At 46.8% G+C, this 14,463-nt stretch overlaps 1 protein-coding gene and 1 long non-coding RNA gene across 2 annotated transcripts; one reads left to right on the top strand and one right to left on the bottom strand.

The window, feature by feature from the left end:
* Window positions 1–2,533: 2,533 nt before the first annotated feature.
* On the bottom strand, window positions 2,534–13,291 carry slc20a1b (solute carrier family 20 member 1b). Its single transcript, XM_052051541.1, has 10 exons — window positions 11,187–13,291; window positions 10,578–10,718; window positions 10,047–10,132; window positions 9,816–9,912; window positions 7,006–7,125; window positions 5,719–5,991; window positions 5,003–5,567; window positions 4,736–4,921; window positions 4,181–4,265; window positions 2,534–4,084 (listed from the first exon to the last, which is right to left on the bottom strand). Exons 1-10 carry the CDS (start codon window positions 11,533–11,535, stop codon window positions 3,920–3,922), a joined length of 2,067 nt encoding a protein of 688 aa, XP_051907501.1. The 5' UTR covers window positions 11,536–13,291; the 3' UTR covers window positions 2,534–3,919.
* On the top strand, window positions 4,141–7,173 carry LOC127591532 (uncharacterized). The gene is made up of 2 exons (XR_007959865.1): window positions 4,141–4,285; window positions 7,025–7,173. It is a non-coding gene; the product is annotated as an uncharacterized LOC127591532 (long non-coding RNA).
* Window positions 13,292–14,463: the final 1,172 nt, after the last annotated feature.

The following is a 14,463-nucleotide window of genomic DNA, read 5'->3' as shown; positions in this document are numbered from 1 at the left end:
GGCGGCTACGGATGAATCTGGTATCTATTCGAATATTAGCACGTGACTAATAAGTAGTGTGCGTATGTCTAATAAGTGCCACCGATGATGTTTCCGCAGTGGAAGTGCATCGTGAGGATTCAGTGCGTGATGCGGCAGGCAAGTGCAGCTCCAAAATAATCGTGTACTGTGCATGTGTATCGTACATAAATCGCCACCGTCTCTACGGCAACAACACACGCAGGCGAGAATGGCAATTCTATACAAATAGGCAGCACGGTATGAAGCAAAACAATTCTCCGTGCATCAATAAGAAGTCTTTCCGCAGATGTGAACGGCAGTTGTACCATGAAAGAGACGTTTGTTTCCAGAAGCCACAATACAATCCATCTTTTATCTATTTTGCGGCTTTCACCGCAACTGCAACGTCGTTTCTTGGCGACTTATGTATGAATAATAATATAAATACAAGCTACTATAATGTGAAGGTCAAGAGAAGCGGCGAGAACAGTCGGCAGCATCGTTCGTGACAACGGCACGGCAACAATTTTTATAAGGGCCCGTACGATTCCACTGAGTGTCGCCGGTGCGTTTATTTCCACAGGGGAGGTGCGAGGTGAGACTTTGAGCGACGCAGCAGGTGAGTGCAACACGTGCCGGGATGCTACGCACACACATTAAGTCCACATTACATAATAGCACCCTAATCCCCCCCCCAACACACACCTCCACCTCCCCTGTTCCATCTGCAGTGGGCGGACGAAGCTCTTCTGACGCGGCAGCTGCCGAGAAGGGTAAGAGGGGCCCTATAGGTGGCGCCGAAGTCGAGCACGGGTGTGAAATACGACATGACCTTGTTGTGTCTCGGCGCAGGTGCGAACTGTCGACCTTCGGAGGAGATGGCGGCAGATGGTGGGAAGCGCACACTCGATTCGAGTATAAACGGTCCTTAGAAATGATGTCATGTCATCGTTGTCGCCCTTCAGAGCAACGGCAGCCTACACCCGCGCGGCCAGAGGGCACTTCAGGTAAGCGAGGTGAAAGTGCCAAGAAAATGCTGGCACGCCGTCAATAGAATTCAATCTTCACACACTGTCAGTTGTATTCACGTGAGAGCTCTCCCATTACAACACGAAGCCAGCCCACACGTGCAAGTACAAAACATCCGTTCGACAGCATACCGTAGCGCAATGCAACACCGCACTTCACACTACGGCACGACCTGATACTACACTCTATTACATAACACAAAATGGCGTAACGCAAAATGTGACGCCACACTATCAAACTAAACAAAATACCCGCGCTGTCATCCACTGTAACAATTTTAGACATTTTTGTCCCCCGTCATCAAAAACCACACGCACACGATTTGAGTCAAAACACCGTGACGACCATCCGGATGTATTGAGGCACGCCGCTTGTGGAGGTGTACCTAATATTGTGGCCTTTTCCCCCCTCATATTTGTGCAGAAGACGGCAAGGATTCAACCAAGGAACAAGGTATACACACACACACACACACACACACACACACACACACAGTGTGTTATAAAATATGTAAAATAGTTTATTTCAAACTTTCCCCAAATTAAAATTCTCACCGAGTGTTGTCCTGATGTCAAAATCCGACACTAAACCTGCATAAAGTACCTCGTTACCAATACTGAAACAATACTACAGTATTGCAAATCTAAATAAATTGAACACGTTGCTTAGCTTTAGAAGAGTTGCAGGTGCAAAGCCAAGGAATGCGTATGCTCTGGCCTTTTTTTTTTTTTAAATTTAAATAATGGTTGAATCATTTCACTATGCAATCGCGGCCTGTCCCGTTCAATGTAGCTTTTGTGCACGCGTGCATGCAATAAAAGTGCCAGTCAGTCCGAGAGAGAATGTGAGCTTATGCAATGCAGCACATTTTGGGACAAACTGGACACAGCCAGTCTGGGTCAGCTGAAAATAGTCCAAAGCCTTTTATAGACCTTAGCTGAGACCTCAACATTTACACATACCACACTTGTGGGTATTCATCTTTTTTTTTAAAAACAATTTGCCGACTCAAAAGTGCCAAAAACAAGTGGGAATGCTGCAGATCTTTGGACAGGCTTGGAAATGTAGGGCACAAATCAGGACAGTTTTTTTTTAAGGCCACCCCGCTCCTTATTGTTCTGGATTTATCCTGCATCTATTTTTGCTTGTGCTACTTTACGCAGCGTTTAGTGAATGAATGGCGTTGTTGAAGCACGTTAGTGCACCTGTTTGAATAAAACCTGCCGAGTGAGTTGTGAGTCTACAGGAAGCTGAATGTGAGTCATCGTAATAATGACCGGTTCCCTTTTTTTTTTTGTGTGTGTGCTCTTTTCCCACCTAATAGAAGAACTCCAGTGAGAGCACGCACCCCATTTGGATGGGAGCAATTTTACAGCGGGGCAACGCCAACCCAATTAAATACTAATTTAAAAAAACTCAACACTATAGTGTCTTCTCGGCTTTGTAAAAGGGACACGGCAATTTACTGACAACATGTAAGGTGTAAAAAAAAAAAAAAATACTCCACAGTTCGAACTCAGCTTTTATTGAACAACTTAGACACATCATTGCTTCTTCAATTAGATTTTTTTTCCATCCGTATTGTGGCTCAGTGTGTTCATATGTATTTAAAAAAAAAAAAAAGGAAAAAAAAATCTTTGGTACCTAAAGAGCAAATGAAACACTTTAAGGCAACTAGAGCATGTACAGGTGTTTAGCGGGCAGAATGATCAAAACGCAAATTACCAGTGGAATGCAACACATCTGTCCTCAAATCCACCACACGTTATTCGATTGCGGTAGAGAAAGTGGGTGGGGGAGGATTAAACCAGCAGTTGGACACCCGCGAGTAAATGTAACACAAGATTGATCTCATCAAGCTAAAACTTACATTCTTCTTTGACATCCAATTCAAGTAACGATATTGTTCAGTGTTTCAATAGCTGCACGGATGTTTCCCAAAGCGCGTTTATTCAGCAAAGTGACCCAATTAGTTTCCGCACCTCGCTTTTGATTGGCTCGCGGCATATTGTTAACATTGAACATGGTCACACGCGCAAGAAAAACGGTCCAAGTCACACAAACCGTTTGCTTTGTCGCCTAGAACACAAAGCGGAAATTGTTAGGTTGCTTCATATGTTTCAACATTTTATTTACGTACTTGACCTTCCTCGGTTTTGAGCGTAAATGAAAAGGGAAGAGTGTCGTTCAAAGTGTTTTAAGTGGACACCCTCGCGGCTTAATGCATGATTTGCTTTTCGCTGTGGTCTATCGTTACCGATATGATGAATCAAATGTTTCTCGATGATTAGCAGCCCCTCAACTGGGATTTTTAATAGTTACATCAGTCTCACTTTCCCAAGTATGCCTGAAGCCTGATCAAAAATAAGTTGGATAGAATCGCGCTCGCGCAACACTGACGCGCTTCTCTGCATTTGCGGCGATGCCAACCTCCAGCTCATTGTTGAAACCGAAAACTTACATCTGCAAGTCTAATACTGCATTTTCATTGTTCTTTTCCTAACCTTTTTTTAAACAGTTAAAACGGCACCGTTGTATTTACAGAACTGCAAAGTACAAAAAAAAAAGTATGAGAAAATCGAGTTGTTGCCTCTGACAGAATAAGATATGAAAAAGCGGGTGAGAACAAAAATGCTAGAGTTTCCTCTCAATGGGAGGCTTAGCTGGAATCAAGCAACACATTATGGGCTGTTACATGATGCAGCCATGAACCAAAAGGCCTCTACCACAAGTCCCGTTAAACACAGTTGGTTTTTTTTTTCCATCCTTTTCTGTTGGCTTGAGGTAAGCGATCGATATATGAACCTCGTATACTTCCGCTCCCCTCTCGGTGGGCGCCGGAGCGGTCGTCGTCTTTTTTTCCTCTTCTTCCCGGCAGGGGACCGAATGCTCACAGGGTCCCGTTGAAGGCGTAGATGAAGATGGCCATGATTGCGGCGCTGATCAGGCCCGAGATGGGCACGGTGACGAACCAGGCCATGAAAATGTTGCGAAAGAGACGCCAGTCCACCGCCTTCCTGGAGCGCAGCCAGCCCACGGCGACCACAGAGCCCACCTGACGCAAGAAAAAAAATTCCCCTTGAGTCTAGCCGACTTCCTGTTGACTGGAGCCCGACCACACTGGACGACATCCAACGAGAGCGCAGCCTACCTTGCAGTGGGTGGTGGAGACGGGCAGGCCGATGTTGGACGCCACCACCACGGTCAGAGCCGAGGCCAACTCGATGGTGAAACCGCTGTGGACGCGAGGAAAGAGGTAAACAAAGCCAGGCCTTTTAGATGCATATCCTAACATTCCGTTCAATAGGGGATAGCTGGATGCCACACGGCGTGGGGAAATGTTTAAAGGAAAAAAAATATACAGGTATATATATATATTTTTTGTCCTATCCATTCACTTTACTGATTTTCAATTGTTAAATGCACACGCATAATTATTCATTTTGTTGAAATTCCTGTTTTCAATGACAGCCAACCAATTATTTTATCAAGACTGAGATGTATCACTTTTTTAATGATTAGTTTAAATTATTGACATTTTTTTAAAATTAAGATCAACCTAGGTAAATTAATAGAAAAAAAATATATTTATGAAAAATAGTCAGTGACATTGCACAACTACTATTTTTTTGGACTTACTGTACTGTAACACCCCCCGCCCCCACCCCGCGATGTCTTATGTTAGTAGAAGGGAGGCGGAGGTTACCTTGATGGGGTGATGGGAGTGAGGTCCCGGCCCATAGTCTGGATCACTCTGCGGCCCCAGACCCACAGGCCAATGCAGATGCCCAGACCTCCGTAGAGCAGCAGCCACTTGGGCGTGTCTTGAGTGGACATCACGTCGCCGGTGATGTAAACCAGCCAAAGCGCCACCAACGGTCCGATAGCGTTGCTGCACGACCCCAAATGGGGAAAAGTCAGCGCCGGCGTCTTCCATGCAACGTGTCAACCCGGCGACAAAGCGATGCCGTACCTGACGTCGTTCCCTCCGTGCGCGAAGGAACCGAAGCAGGCGGTGAGAATTTGGAGGAACTGAAAGAGCGTGGACACTTCGGGTTTGTCGGCATCCAGTCCGTCCTCGTCCAGGGAGCTCTGGGTGCTGCCCGCGTCCTCCTTGCCCATCTCCAGTGCCACGTCGTCCTCACCGAGGCCTTCGGGCGCGGCGTGCTCGGCCACGGCGTTGCAGTAGCTGGTGTAGCTGTCCATGCGGATGCGCTTCCTGTCCTGGCCCTGCCCGGGGGCCTTTTCCCCATCCTGGCCGTCGCCGTCCTTGTGCTTGAAGTCGGCGTGCATGCCGATGATGGCCATGGTGTAGGACGTGTAGCTGTTGTTGCGGCGGATGGGCCGGTCGCCGCTCTCGCCCATGCAGTCGCCCACCTTGGCCAGGTGGAGCTTGTGCAGCAGGTCTTTGTACAGGCCCGAGTCCTTGTGGACCGTGTGGTACTGACTGTAGCCGTTGCTCGGGGCCTGCGCCGGCCGGTTGTTGAACTGGACCTGATGCGGTCCGGTGGCAGAACCGTTGCTGTGCTGCTTGGGGACTGGAGGGCAAGACACAAAGGACCACTCTGAGACATTAATTTGGTGGTGGTGGGGGGGGGGTATTTTGTGTAAAGTTTCGTGCGCCCCCTTTTAGTCTGACCTTTGAAGTATATTTTTACAGTTCTTCAGGGTCTTTGAAGTCCCACTTACCACCATTTGCATTGTTACACTCCGTCTCAGTTTCGTCCGACTCCCCCACGTCAAAGGCCACCTTGCGCTCTTTGACGGCGTCGCCCTCGTCACCGTCGCCGATGTCGAACGCCACGCGGCGCTCCTCGGTAGGGGGCGGGGCCACGGGGCTTTGATCGGCGGCCGGCGGCGGTGCCTCCTTGTCGGTGTGTTTGAGGATGGGACAGTGGGGCTCCCTCAGCTCGCTCTTCCGCATGAGGGGGCTCTCCGAGGGGCTGGAAGACTTGAGATCGCCTAGTGAGGGGAGGAGAGTTGGGAGTGAGACCTTGCTTGGGACTCGTCCAAACATCCACAACTCTGCGAGGCGTCGGGTTCCTTTCACATTAGTACATAACCAAGTGAGGCGGGGGGGTGTAATAAACTGTTCAAGGATCAGATGACCAGATGTGTATTTACACTACCGCTTGCAGCTTCCCTTATGAAAGCCGTCTTGTGTCTCACATGACATTGGCGGATAGCGCGATACGGTATGGCGAGAGTGGAGAAAATGTGCTCAAGGGCAACATGTTTATTTTTTTCCGTCTTTGATGAATCCGTGAGGCGAGGTCATTCGTATTGGAGGTGCGTGTGTATAAAATATGTTATTAAGCACCGAATGTCAATACAAAAAGGAATAGAAGCTACTTATTGAGTAATTAAATTAAGTCATTCCAAAAACTTCAGCAAATTATTATACCAATATTTTTAATAATACAATAAATCAATTCCATTTAACTCATTCACTCCCAAAGACGTTTTTAAACGTCTTTTCAGACTTGGATATTACAGCTTCTTGTTGACTTTGAAACTTAGCTTGTCGCCGACGTGTATACATTTTGAGCATGACGTCTGTGATCCACTGGTTAAAGGAAACTTTGATTCTGTCCTCTCTCATCACAAACGGCTTCAAACAACAAAGCGTGTGACAGAAAAGTGGTTAGGATTGCACAACTGTCCGCGTTTTATGTTATACGTTTATTATTATTATATTACTTTATGTTAACCGTTTTGTTAAGCGCTTTGTTACAGCCGCCGCTGTTGTGAAAGCGCTATATAAATCAGCATGTATTGTTAGTCTAGAATTGGCTGGTACTGAATGAATTAATGAGCTAAATTCAAAATAGAAAATTGGTGTGATGCAAAAAAGTAACTCGATGAAAAAGTCAACTGTCCCCGTGGCTATCGCTTGAACCAGCGAAGAGCTTTCAACGCCGGGGTCAGCGAGGAAACCATTTTCGTGATTCGGCAGACAGGGCGACTTCCACTTACGCTCAATCTTCTTCTTCAGGCGCGGGCACACGAGGAACCACACCGCCACGGCCGTCAGCAGCGCGCAGCCCAGCGAGATGAGCAGCATGCCCCACCAGGGGAGCTTGTCGAACCCCAGCACTGGAGGACCACCGGGCGCACACAACGAGATGCACAAAATGGAGGAGGGGGAAAAAAAAAGGCAAGTTTTTAAACAGGCAGCGGGCGCCGCCTTTCTTTGTGGGCAGCTCGCACATTTGTTGGTGTGTGACGTTCAACATGGATGGCCACCTGACCGCATTCTGTAGTGGACACTCGAGGCGATATGTGACGTTATTTACGTTCGGGGCAGACACCACTTGGCTAGGGCACAATCTCCTCCGTAAACGTCATAAAGATATGCGCTCCAAAACTGTTCAATTAGCGTGCGCATCCACTAGCGTGTTTATCATCACCATAATGCGTCGTCGATACGGAACGATTCCGATCTGAGCCGCGGCGGTGTCGCATTGACACGTCGCCACGCGCCCTCGCCGTGCTCTGTATGTCAATATTGGCAGCGTTCTGTCACTGGAGTCCAACACGCGTACCCCTTGATGTGAACACTTATGTAACATCTAAAAAAAAAAAGGATCAACGTTAGCATGAAGCCTAACGAGCAGAGTGCAGAGGAGTTCCTTCAAAGGTGACATTTTCACGGGAGTGAGAGGGAAGAGGGAGTCGGAGCAAGAAGAGCACTTTGATGCAAGGGCTGGTGCAGCGCACTTCAATCTCCAAAAAAGACCTTATTGGTGGATTTAAAGAAAAGAAAAAAAATTAGCTTAGCACAAGAAAAGCAAACAGAAATAGAGCGAGGTCAAGCGATAAAGCGTTTGAGGGCAGAGTCCGAAGTGGATCTCTGCGTCAGTCACGTCGCAACATGAGACTGCAGAAGCACCTCGCTGCTGTTTATTCAGTTATGTAAGCGAGCCGCGCGCCCTTCAGGGGGAGTGGGGGTGGGGGGGGGGGGGCTGAGGAGACTATTCAGAGGGGTACGGCTCGACCGACAGCTGAGCTCGCCGCCCTTCACGCGGCTCATGACATGTTCGCAAATAGCCGTCTTGAAAAATAAAGTGGGTTTGGGGGCTAGACGTTCTTCATGTGTGTGTGTGTGTCATCGTGACTCATTTGCAGGCATCCGGCAAAACAGTCCGACCGCAGCCATTAGGTGGAATTGACGGGACTGTGCAGGAAATGGAATTTTGACCACAGGGGCGTTCCACACCCATCCCCGAAAACCCCCGCACACCGTGGGCCACGTTGCCCAATTGCATGGAGTGTTTTTCTCCCCTCCCCCCCCCAGTCAGCCACCAACTTTAATTACACAAGTGACAGCACGAGTGATAATTCACCGACGTGTGGGTGACTTGACCGATTGTTTGCTGCTTTAGCGCTGGGAGGGGGGGGGCTTTTGTGTTCAATATTATAGCCTCAAAAATAAATAGAACAGATTACATAAAATCAGATAGCTTAAGGGGAAGTTGATGATTTGGTTCTAGGAACTGGACGAAATTAAAAAAAAGTCAATTTTCTGTCACCACAGCAGCAAACGGGACGGGGCGTTTGTTTTTCCAGAGTACCTCAGGCAGAAAATCCCTGTTCAGCTCAACACATTGAGCTCCCCCAACCAATGGTCAAATTGTCCCCTCACAATGACACTGACCCAGACACCGCACTCGGCTCTGTCTGGCGTGCAAACAAGAGGATTTGTTGACCGCCGTTTGCGCCGTCAATCGAAACGAGTTTGTTTGCTTGGGTAGAGTTCTCGTTCATGAACAAGGCCGAGATACATTTTGTGACGTCCTCCTTATGGACAGCTGCCCTGCGATGGCTTTGCCGACTTTGTCTGTGCCACTGGCGTGTGTATATTAAGTGCTGGAATGTGATCCGGCATGTTTGGTATCCTACGGCACCACTCCGATACCATCTGAAGAACCCCCCCCCCAGTCCTATCACAGGAAACCAAAGTGTACTATCCTTCCTTGGCTTACAACCACTAGTTGAGAACACAACTGCTGCCCGCTTCAATATACAATCGCCGCTTCCTCGCCAAGTGGCAAAATGTCTGACCAACAATGCAATAGCTATTTGTTGATGTGTCTAAAATGCATTCGCCCACCTTTTTTTTTAAAAACCCAAGTACAAGGACAATTGTACAGAATGCGCCTGGGCTAAGCAGGCTCGCGGGTTACGACGGAACCCACAAGTGATCGCCTCTCGGTGCGCTGATGTGTACGTGCACATCAGCGCACCATATCTGGTCCTACTCTGGCCTGTAGCCACCATTTTAATGGCCCAGGCCAGCTAACATCTCGTTAGGCCCTGCAGAGAGAAGAACACAGAAGGAGCAAAAGTTGCTCGTTTAATCAACGCGTTTCTTGACGTTCAAAAGGGGGCAACATGTATTCGGTGACGTATCAACTCGTAGACTACAAGCGCTGGTACAAATAGAAGCAATGACAACACCCCGCGTTACTTCTCTTTTCCTCTTCGTGTCCGAAAGGCCACAGACAGTGACGTCAAAGCTAAGTGAATTCTTATTTCCATCTGCCCGCTGTGCTCGGCTTTTAACATTTTCATTCCGCCCACGACCCCGCTTCAGACCATTGGCAACCGAGCAAGCCCCGGAAAAAAAAAAAAAAGTTCAAATAAACACATTTATAAGGATCGACAGTCTGGTGGAGTCTGGAATATGTGTGGGCACCCCGCAGTCTGCGTGAGGGGGGGTTATTTTAAGCTGCGGCTAAGGACAACCACAGAGAGAGACATGTCAACGAGACGGTGACACTCACTCGTAGCCCCAGTGAACATGATGGAGAACAGGTTGATTCCCATGGTTATGGCGTAAAACACAGGCAGGGCCTTCAACCCATTCGGCACCGGGTCTTTCTGCCAGGAGAGAAAAATCGCATTTAGGAAAACCACAACCAGCCACTTGCGGTTGCAGTTCAATCACGTCCTGGGGAAAAACAAAAAACAACGTCCTTCTTACATCACGCCAGGATCTCATTTTAAAAACTTACCTTGTGCAAGATGAACATGCGCACAAAGTAGAAAACCAGAGCAGACGTTATACCGGACAGAAGGGGGCTCAGAAACCAAGACGCAACTGCAAATAAACCAAACGGGCCAGTTAGAACCTCAGTCGCAATAGATGAAAAACAAAGTCTTCATGTTTGGCATCACCATCGGAATCTAGAGTGAATCAGTGGCTCAACTTGTTCGGAAGCAACTGCCCGCCCATCAGGTTACAAACAGGAAACGCTTGCTCAGTATTTCCGGTTTCGTCAGTTACCGGTAGCATTAGTAATTAGACCCCGCGGCGTCTTTTTTTTTTGCATCCGTGTGGAGGGGATGGGCCTAAAACCGTCTTTGGAAGGACACAATAAGGATTTGGCAACAACTCCTGCCGTGCGCGAGAGCCGTAACGGCCAGGTTCGACACCAAAAACGCCCCCGCTACAGTAACCTATTATCCTAACAAAGCAGCCAGAAGCCATTCAAAGTCACACCGAGACTCTCGAAAAGCTTGCTCGTGAGTCACGCGCGGCTTACCGATACGGAGAAGCTGCAGCCACCTGACTCCCTGCTGGCCTCGGGCTACTAACGAGAAGCCGATGGTAGCGCCGACGATGCAGTGTGTTCCGGAGATGGGCAGCTTGAGGAATGAAGCAGCCAGCTGCCACACGGCAGAACCTGAAGACAATAGGAGACATTTTTTTTTTAATCCACGAAAGAACATTCGCCAAGTTCAGTTATATTTAACTTTGAAGTGCATTTTTGCTGTGTTTGAACGCAGCGTAAACGGTTCATAACAGAGTGGCTGACAATAACATTAAATACACTTTTTGGAAAATAAAACCTGCCACGTTTATTATAAACACCATCTACTAAGCTTATTTATTTTAATGTTGGTCATTATTGAGGTACGTGGAAAGCCAATTATTTTAGGGAGTACTTTGTGTGTAATGTTTTGAGCATACAAGGTCAGACAAAATAAAAAAATCTGTGGCTGTATTATGTTAACAGTGATGGTAACATTTTATGATGTTTATTTCCAGGTGGTTTGCCGGCAGCTTGCATAATCCAAGGGAGCCAATCTGCACTTTGTCGACAGGGTTCAGTGAGCCTTTGTTTCATCAAAGACGAGGCGCACATACTCACCAAACATGGCACTGATGGATCCGGCCATCAACACCTGCTCGGAACCGTTGTACATGCCCACGTCGATGATGCCCTTGCGGATGGTTTCGCTGACTTTGGCGCCGAGGAGCACCGAGCCCAGCGTCTCAAAGATGGTGGCCAGGATGCAAGCTTGTTTTAGGGTGACCACGCCAGAGCCCACCGCGGTGCCAAATGAGTTGGCGACGTCATTGGCGCCCACAGAGAAGGCCAAGATGAAAGCGATGATGAAGCCGATGATCAGCAACCATAGGTAACCCGTCAGGGGGCCACGTGTCGCTACCGTAGTGGCTACCACCAACGCAGTCACGGTTGCCGTTGTCGAAACCATTTTTTAAATGCTCTAATATGTAAACAGTAATTATTAGAGGTATGAAGAAATAAATATTTTTCTTGAAGGTCCACCAGTTTTACTGGGGCAGGCAAGAAAGGAGAGGTATAGAGTGCCTATTTATGGGGCTTATTGCTATCCTATAATTATACTAAACAGGCAGCAGTTTCTTTGGGTCTGAGCTAGTGCGCGGTGTGACGAGGTGGCCATTGTGAAACTGTAAGAGTAGCAGATGAGCAGGGAACATCCTGAAAGAACAGAGAGAAATTTGCTTTAGATCCGCAATTCCCAACTAGTGTCCCAATGAGAGATGGGGTATAACATCGGAAATGACCCTTAATTGGCCGAAAGCATTTGCGACACATACGCCATTGTTGTTATCGTTCATCTATTGATGCAATTGATGTATAGTGACAGGCAGAACAATTAAATACTCTTCCACTAGATGATAGAACGTACAATTAACCCGTATCCATCTCTTGTAATTCAAACACCTGAATAAATAGCTTTGTGTTCAAATAAACTCCCCCGAAATACCTTTGTGGGTGGACTGAGAGGAACTCATTAGTTTTTGTGTGTGCGTGTGTGTGTGTGGTAACGTTTTTTCAAATATGTGCTCACTTATGGGTGGGAAAATACTGCACACAAGGGTTTTAATCAACTCCAGGCAGGCGAAAACATAAGACGACTTCTAAAACGCAGTGTGGAATAACCTGACGCGGTAAACGTCTTACTCTACTGTATGTGGGAAGACACGGAGCAGTCTAAAACGCTTCGTGTGCGTGTATAAAAGCTCAAGATGTCTAAATGTTAAAAAACTACTTCCGCTCGCCACCAAAATTTCACATGTGCATGTGCATCTCTCCCCACGTTCACCTTTGTAAATATCAAAGCAACCGCCCACATATTTAGGATTTCATGGCCATTTAGCGGAGATGTACATGTGTACACGTTAGATTACGTTTGGCCGTCGTTTATGCCACATTAAGCTTTTTTTTTTTAACTGCCTGCGTTTTAGACAGTCCCGAAGACACGCACAGTGCCGCAGGGTGGCCATTTTCGCTTCAAGGCGCCGCACAAACCGGCTTTTTAAGTGCGTATATACATATATAAAGCTCACAATCCCACCCTAGTCGACTCGGGGCGTTCAACTAAACCGACGGCTTTGCGTGTGGACGGTGGAAAGGGAAACTATGGACCGAGGCTTTTTTATAATCACGCTCACGTGTCGTCTTCCATTCATAAGCCCCCGCCATCTTCACCGCACCGGCTCAACACTTGAGGCCGTTTAATCTCCAACCTCTACACACACGTTATGCAAATTGCTAGGCAGTCTTGATTATTTGCATTTTTGCGCAATATCGCGTAAGGAAATGTAGACATACGGAAGTGACTGTCGCTAAATGGGGCCGAGCCGCATTCAGGACCTGCGAAGTGCCGGACAGATGGCCACCAATGCTCGTAGCCCAGCGACCACTTTCATTGTGTCGTAAAAATGAGAAATAAGTACAACTCGATTTAAACATTCCTCCAAATGGTATCTTGGCTACCTCTGTAGTAGTCAAACATTCGGGTTTTTTTTTTCCTTGGTCGACGCGGCGTTCCTGAAGTAGTTATAGTAGTAGTAGCAGGACTAACAGTTTTCATTGAAGCTAACGACGGATGCTAACATTTAGCGAAGCCCCACAATAAACTCGTTGACACGGAGGGCGAAAAACGGGTTCCACACTTTTAATCGCCACCACAAAAAAAACCCACTTACCGCACTTCCAGTTGTCAAATCTCGTTTGAAGAATATCTTGTAGCTATTTATAATGGCGCGCGCGCGCCCACCGGAACGTTGCGATAGCGCCAGGGAGTGACCGCGTAGAATTCAAAATGCGGTCAACGAAAAAGGCCTCTTACGAGCGAATAAAATAAATAAATAGATAAATAAATAAATATAGCCTTGGTGCGCGTCGCAAATTGACACGAATAGACAGCAGTCTATTTTTTTCCAGAACCGTCTCGATTTCACCAGGCTTCCCCACCGCGTGTGTGAGCTCGCTGTTGCCGGCGAACGGGCGGGTGAGGGGAGTTTTATCCTTGACTTGTCCCGCCCCTCCACACGACATCACCACGCTACCGTCACCAGGCTGACGGTAATACTGTACTCTTCTTTCACAAACAAACAGGCACTTTACTCGAAAAAAGTACTCACACTTTGCACTTCAGGAAAAAAAAAACTCTGGAAAGAGTTGTTGAGTGATGGGCAACCACATTCAGTGTAGCCCATTGATCCATTTTCCCAAAAATGTATTCATACATTACAAATTATTCAAAATGGTGTAATTTTTTTACAAGCTCATTTCTTTTTCGAAAAATGCGCTCATCAATTGGAATGGATACTAGAAAAAAATGTAAAACTATGAAAACATTTTGGAAAAAAACTATTTGAAGTTAAATTACAAACACCATTCACTATTTATTTTAATCATATTTAAATCGATTAATGACGTGGTGTAGAATATATTTTACCTCCATGCGTATTCACGGCTTGACCGTCAGATAAATTATTTGGACAAATGACGCCACCTGCCGCTAAATATGATCTGTTCCCTCCCGACAGATTTCGCCGACTATCAATTCATTCATGTTCTACTGTAAATCGCGTTCATTCATTTGATTCGAGACGTCTATGATTGTGATTGAACCATTCTGTGCTTCCCAGTACGATGTCTTTTTTGTTATTTTTGTACAACTCCTGTTGCCCAAAATATAATAAAAAGTTAATTACAATTGTTTTTTATTATGACTGTCATGTACTGCTTAACAATGCCCAAATGAAAAGAACTATGTTTGATCTTTAATGAACGCTAAAAAGCATGGAGTCCTTCCCATAAAATTAAATGCATTCGTATGGGATTTTGTTAAGTAAGTCAATTAATG

Source organism: Hippocampus zosterae, chromosome 18 (genome assembly GCF_025434085.1).
Source record: "Hippocampus zosterae strain Florida chromosome 18, ASM2543408v3, whole genome shotgun sequence".
Taxonomy (NCBI): domain Eukaryota; kingdom Metazoa; phylum Chordata; class Actinopteri; order Syngnathiformes; family Syngnathidae; genus Hippocampus; species Hippocampus zosterae.
Note: the sequence above shows the minus strand (reverse complement) of the source record. Positions and strands in the feature narration are given on the sequence as shown.

Excerpts from the sequence above, each read along its gene's own strand:
- slc20a1b (XM_052051541.1), bottom strand. The coding sequence starts at position 11,535 with ATGGTTTCGACAACGGCAACCGTGACTGCGTTGGTGGTAGCCACTACG. Across the intron at positions 10,133-10,577 it reads GCTGCAGCTTCTCCGTATCG|TTGCGTCTTGGTTTCTGAGC; the intron begins GTAAGCCGCGCG and ends GTTTATTTGCAG. Across the intron at positions 5,992-7,005 it reads CCTGAAGAAGAAGATTGAGC|GCGATCTCAAGTCTTCCAGC; the intron begins GTAAGTGGAAGT and ends TCCCCTCACTAG.